General features: G+C 37.0%; 1 protein-coding gene across 2 annotated transcripts in view; it reads right to left on the bottom strand.

The window, feature by feature from the left end:
* LOC106884199 (1-acyl-sn-glycerol-3-phosphate acyltransferase epsilon) overlaps positions 1-6403 on the bottom strand; it is a 15897-nt gene that overhangs the window by 5353 nt on the left and 4141 nt on the right. For both annotated transcript variants that reach the window (XM_014935445.2, XM_052976390.1), the window contains exon 2: positions 3484-3562. In XM_014935445.2, coding sequence (XP_014790931.1) covers positions 3484-3562 — 79 coding nt within the window. The remainder of the gene's footprint in view (positions 1-3483; positions 3563-6403) is intronic.

Below are 6403 nucleotides of genomic sequence, written 5' to 3' on the forward strand. Positions count from 1 at the left end.
AAATTTTTTTTCTCCGTGTTTTTCTCCTTGTCTCTGTATTCTTTCTGTTGAAGAGCGTAGCTCGAAACGTCAAAGACTTTCCGTATTCCCGAGCGTCATACTAATACATCCTTTTGTTATTTACACCACCTGTCCTCGTCTGTTGTTTTTTCGTACATTCTCCCATATATATATATATAAACAAAACCTATACATTCATGCATGCCCACACACCCACACCCATCTACATAGCTGTTTATTATTAGACAAACTCCAACATTTACAGAATGATCACAATGTTTCATTATCTGCTCAGAATGAAACAAAGCTGAAACGGGGTTGGTTCCTCTATTGAATTTCAATCAGTAACCAATCACATTTTGCCTTCGTTTCTGTCTAAATCAACATTCTGAGGAGATAACGAAACATTGTGATCATTCTGTAGATGTCGAGTTTATCTGATAAAAGAATAAACTTCATCATAAATGTATTTCATTTTACATAAATAATGTATTGAATATTTTCTATTTATCAGTCACTACTTCTCTTATGACTAACAGATTTTATCACTCATACACACACACACATCTATCTATCTATCTATATATATATATATGTATGCTGACACACAAATGCACACATACATATAACTATATATATATATATATATATATATATATATACATTATTAATAAATTATAGGGTATCAAAAAAAATTTTTGAAATTTTATTTACCACCAGTGGTCTAGCGAGAGTAAAAATCAGCCAATAGACTATGTATTATTCATTTAAAATACAGAGATGCCTATAATAGGACATCTGACCCGCTAGAAAGAGCAGCAAAAGACTACATACCAAAACCGCAAATACGCGGTAAATTTGGAAAATTAAACATATGAACACAGGCCATGCTCCCTATAACTCGTGTTTCATATGTTGTCTGGTCATTCTGCCGATGATAGTCCAACCATTGTAAGATATATTTTTATCTTACTAAATTGACTTGAAACCATGGTACAGAATATAGATTGGTAAATGTTTTTATTTTTCATTCCCTTTCGAAATTATCCCTATTTTTGTGGTATGTAGTCTTTTGCTGCTCTTTCTAGCGGGTCAGATGTCCTATTATAGGCATCTCTGTATTTTAAATGAATATGGGGTGTGATGGGTAAATTGTCAACATTTAAAATTTTTGATTTCACATATGCGCATTGTTTGTTTTTGATTTTATCGACTACACAGTATAGTAGGGTCAGCTGGGCACCAGCTGTGAGAAAAACAGCACCATGAGGCAATTCACTTTGCTAGAAATTTGGAAATGACATGCTGTACTGCTTGGCATTCATGCTAGAAGCTCCAATATGAATATTTCAGAGTGTTTGGGTGTCAATGTGAGGACATGTACCATGAAAGATAAAAATTAAACATCCAGTCAACATTATGGTGTTTGGAGTGATCACTAGTAATGGCGACATTATGCCTCCATTCATCTTCCCACACGGCCTGACACTTAACATGGAGGCCTACATCAAGTGCCTGAAGGTGGTAGTGCTGCCCTGGGTCAAGAGGGTGGCTGCTTTACTTTCAAACTGGCCATATCAGGACTCTCACACCTACCTTACAATGTCACTCTGAAAATAAACAGACATTCCAATATTTCAAAGCTATCGGATAATGCATGGTTAATTTTTCATTTTAGAAAACAAGAATAAATATTACGTTTAGCAGAGTAACCCGAATGTTAAAAGGTTAAATTAATGATGATGCTGATGATGATGATGACTACATGGTGTGTTTTTCTGTTCGATCCTGAATCAAGGACTTGTGTGCAAAAGGACAAAAGTTTCTCATTAGAATGGCAAACACACCATTATCTTCATTGGATCCAAAAATATAACAATGTCTCGACCCAGGTCACATTCTGCCTTCATCTATTTTTAACCTTTTCAATATTCTCAATAAAAGGTTAAGTTATTATTATCATTATTATTATCATCGCTGTGCTAATTATTATCATCGTTATGTAGGACGTTAGCTATTTATGTTAACCCATTTGTGTTTGATATTTTTGTTTTCTTTTTCTTAAACCTCCAGGTTGATTTGTTGTTTTTTTTAAATTTTTTTTTTTGCACAGTCAAAAAACTTGAGAAGAATTTAATATATTTTTTTGCTAAAATGTAGTGGAAGGGCTGTTTGGATGAAGAAGAAAACCAAAGAAGATGTGAGAAGTAGAGGTGAAACTGACCTCAAAAGGTTGGACCTTAACAAGGAGATGAGAAAAGACTGCAACAAGTGGCAAAACAATGTAGATCCATCAAACCCTTACAAACATTGTAAAATGGATATGATCGTCATTATGATGATGATGACAACGTTGTCAATGTCGATGATGTATGTTTGACATATCGAAACTAAACAGAATTCTATATGTACCGTACTGTTTACCTTACTTATAAATAAACACGTCAGACTTGATACCAGTGACTCACAATATTGTTCAATTCGTGACTCACCGGAGACAAATTTCTGCCATACATCACATGCAAAGTTAAGAAAAACTATTTTAAAGTTAAACTATTAGAAAAAAAAAAAAACGTAAAACTAAAATAAAATAAACCATTGCTTGCTTCATTTTATAAATTATTCTTGTGTTTAAATGGTTGTCGGAATATTTCCCGTTGGGGACTTTTTCCTTCTTTATTATATTCTTTTCTATTCTAGGCACAAGGGGAGGGAGCTAGTCAATTAGATCAACCCCAGTACATGACTGGTACTTAATTTATCGACCAAGTTGCAGACAGTCAGAAAGATTCAATGACTTTTTCATTTACCTGAGTGTCAAATTAATACACCTGCTTGGTTGTTCATACACCTGTCTTCATCTTTTGTTTATCTCTAAATTTCAATTATATATATATATATATATATATATATATATGTATCCTCATCATCATCATAACCATTTTACATCCATTTTTTTATGTTATATTCAATGTTTGTGCCACACAAAACACCTGTGCTGGTGTCACACAAAACATCTGTGCCAGTGTCATGTAAAAGCACTTGCGCTGACGTCACTCAAAAAAACACCCTTTGTATGCTCTGTAAAGTGGTTGGCATGTTAGGAAGGGCAACAAGTCGTTGAAACCATGCCACAACAGACAACTGGAGCCTGGTGCCAGCTCCTGTCAAAACCATCCAACCCATGCCAGCATGGAAAACAGATGCTAAATGATGATGATGATGATTTCCCATGTTTGCATGGGTCTGATGGAGTTTGTTGAGGCATGTTTTCTATGACCAGATGCCCCCAAATTTTAAGATTTCAAGAAATAAATAAAAAAATCAATTTAAACAGTATTTACACTTTGAAAAGGTTAGAACAGTTCTTCCACGGCATGCTGGTAGCAATAATAAAATAAGTACCAGTAATATATTAGGTGTCAATTCATTGAACAGTGACCTTATATGGCTGTGTCAAAACCAGATTAAGCCAGTACTTACCAGTACTCTGGTGGTTAGATATATAGATGATGTTTTCGGGTTTACTAAAGAGTGCATCCACATCACCATAGAGATGAAGCTGCAACGAAAAAGTTAAACATTTCTTTATTAGTCACAGAAAACGGTTGATGATTAAAAGAAAGAAAATGGAATGCTGTTGATGGTAAGTCTTTATGTCTCTTAGATGTGTAATTACTGAGTGTGTGTATGTGTGTGTGTGTGTGTGTGTGGAGGTGCAATGCCCCAGTGGTTAGGAGAGTGGACCATATTTCTCTCTCTCTCTTACACACACACACACATATATTCACCATGCTTGACCAATAAATCTACAAGATTTTTTTTTGTTCTCTCTGTTTATTTTCTCTTGTTCCTTTCTGTCGCAGAGCGTAAGCTCTAAACGTAAAAGACTTTTCCATTTTGCTCGAGCATCAAACTAATACACCTGCTTTTTGTTCATACACCTGTCTTTGACTTTTTGTTTTTCAATAAATTTCAATGATACATATACACACACGTGTGTGCGTATATATGTGAGTGTATATATGTGAGTGTGCATGTACGTATGCCAGATAGAAGAAGATTTAAAAGAAAATTTAGAAAAATAAAGAAGTGTGTGAGAGTTTGAACACGATAGACGACCCCCACCCCCGACTTCCACCCTGCCAACCCATGGTGAAGAAAATGATAACAAGTGACATTGCTAAAAGTTCAGAAGATAGGAAGATGACGCAAAAAGATGGCAACGGCTTGAACTGAGGGTCAAAAATCAATATAAAAAAACAAAATATAAACAGAAATTAAATGAAATTCATAAAAAAAAAAGAAAAAAACTTCAATATGGAACCTACTAGAATGGTTGTTATCAAACAATTGTTACAACTAGTTTACTCCTGATTTAAACTTGCTAATTATTATTATTATTATTATTATTATTAACAACATCAAGGTAAGCTGGCAGAACTGTGAGCACAATGGACAACAAAATGCTTAGCAGTATTTCTGTCTGTCTTTGCATTCTGAGTTCAAATCTTTGCCAAGGCTGATGTTGCCTTTTATCCTTTCAGGGTCAATAAAATAAGAACCAGTTAAACAGTGGGGTTGATGTAACTGACTTGGCCCCCTGTCTCCCAATATTGCTGGCCTTGCGCCAAAATTTGAAGCTATAATTATTATTGTAAGGCAGCGAGACAGCAGAATAGTTAGCATGCCAGACTAAAAGCTTAGCAGCATTTCATCTGTCTTTATGTTCTGAGTTCAAATTCTGCCGGGGTCAACTTTGACTTTCATCCCATTGGGGTCCTCATCCATAATGCATCACATAATCAAACCAGTCTCCTCTCTTGCATGTTACATCTGATTCCCCTTATGCCTAACTTTGCACTTTGTTGCAAGTGCACCCTAACATTGGTTGCCAAGCAGAGAATACTAGCTTCAGTCCTCTCTCTCTTGTATACAGAGGAAATTTAAAATACGTCCTATATATTGATCTGTCTTTCTCCCCAGACACGACAAAACTTTAAACATTGACGGGAAAGAAATGACACACCACCCCACACCCCCAGACCAGGGAGACTTGAATGCTTTGCAAAAAGAGTGAACACTACAAAAGACATCCATGGGCCAGGAGGAGGAGGCGGTGGTGGTGGTGGTGTTAAACCAGGCAACAATCAAGGGAATATTGGAGCCTGGTGCAGCCTTCTGGCTTGCCAGTCCTCAGTCAAATCGTCCAACCCATGCCAGCATGGAAAGCGGACGTTAAATGATGATGATGATATATAGATAGATAGAGAGAGATACATGGAGGCTGTCGAAGGAAGTGGATCTGGAAAACAGTGTGATCCGATTCCTTATTGTTAAAACTGTGACAGACAGAAAAATAAAGTAGAAGAGGGGGGGGGAGGCGGACTATGGAAGAGAAGGAAAGGAAAAGGGGGAAAAAAAAAGACGAGGCCATAGAGAAGAAGATTTCTGAAAGGGGAGAAGGCTGAGGTGATAAAATGACAACAATGATGATGATGATGATGATTTAGCATTATGTGGGGTCAAGCATAAGAAAGAATCCCCACATGGCAAATGAACCTGCCAAAAACAGCAGCCAAATTTCCCTCAAACCACATCCTAACATCTTGAATAAGGAAAGGACTCATCAGGTAGTGTAGCCACCTCACACAACCTTAAAAAAAACAAGATGGTCATGGCTGGAATGGAATGCTTTCGATCAGACCTGACCAGTAGCTAAACAACATGATGATGATGATGATGATGATGACCATCAGCACGATGCTGATTATTACAATTATGATGGTGATGGCTGAATGCTGATGGCTATGATGATGATGATGCAGATGATGATGTAATATCCAGACTGCTGCTGCTGCTGCAGATGAGGATGGTGATGAGGATGGTGATGAGGATGGTGATGAGGATGGTGATGAGAGCCACGGCTTTCCAGAATACAATTCCATTTTTAGTTTTACAAAGCCATTATAAGGAATAGAAATCGGTGGAGCTTCAGAACAGATGTCCCATACCTGATGGGGGTGGGGGGAGAGGGGCAGGAAAGAATAAAGTAAAAAAATACCCTTAGGTTGCAGAATGGAGAGGAGGGAGTGGGGTGGAGGTGGGGGTGGGAGGTAAAAAAATGTTCAAAATTCAAAATCCTGCGGGGAAAATAAAATTCTCAGAATTTCAATTATTGTTGCTGAGAAGGATGAAAGGTAAAACTGTACAGCAAAGAGGACAATGATGATGGTGATGGTGATGATGATGACGATGATGATGATAATGGTGGTGGTCGTCGTCGTCGTAGTAGTAGTTGCAGCGATGATGACAACAGTGCAAATGTAAAACGATGACAGCGATGATGTAATCGACGCTAACGGAACAGTAAACGGAAATCAGAGAAAAGACTTAAACCGAA

Source organism: Octopus bimaculoides, chromosome 24 (assembly GCF_001194135.2).
Source record: "Octopus bimaculoides isolate UCB-OBI-ISO-001 chromosome 24, ASM119413v2, whole genome shotgun sequence".
Lineage (NCBI taxonomy): Eukaryota > Metazoa > Mollusca > Cephalopoda > Octopoda > Octopodidae > Octopus > Octopus bimaculoides.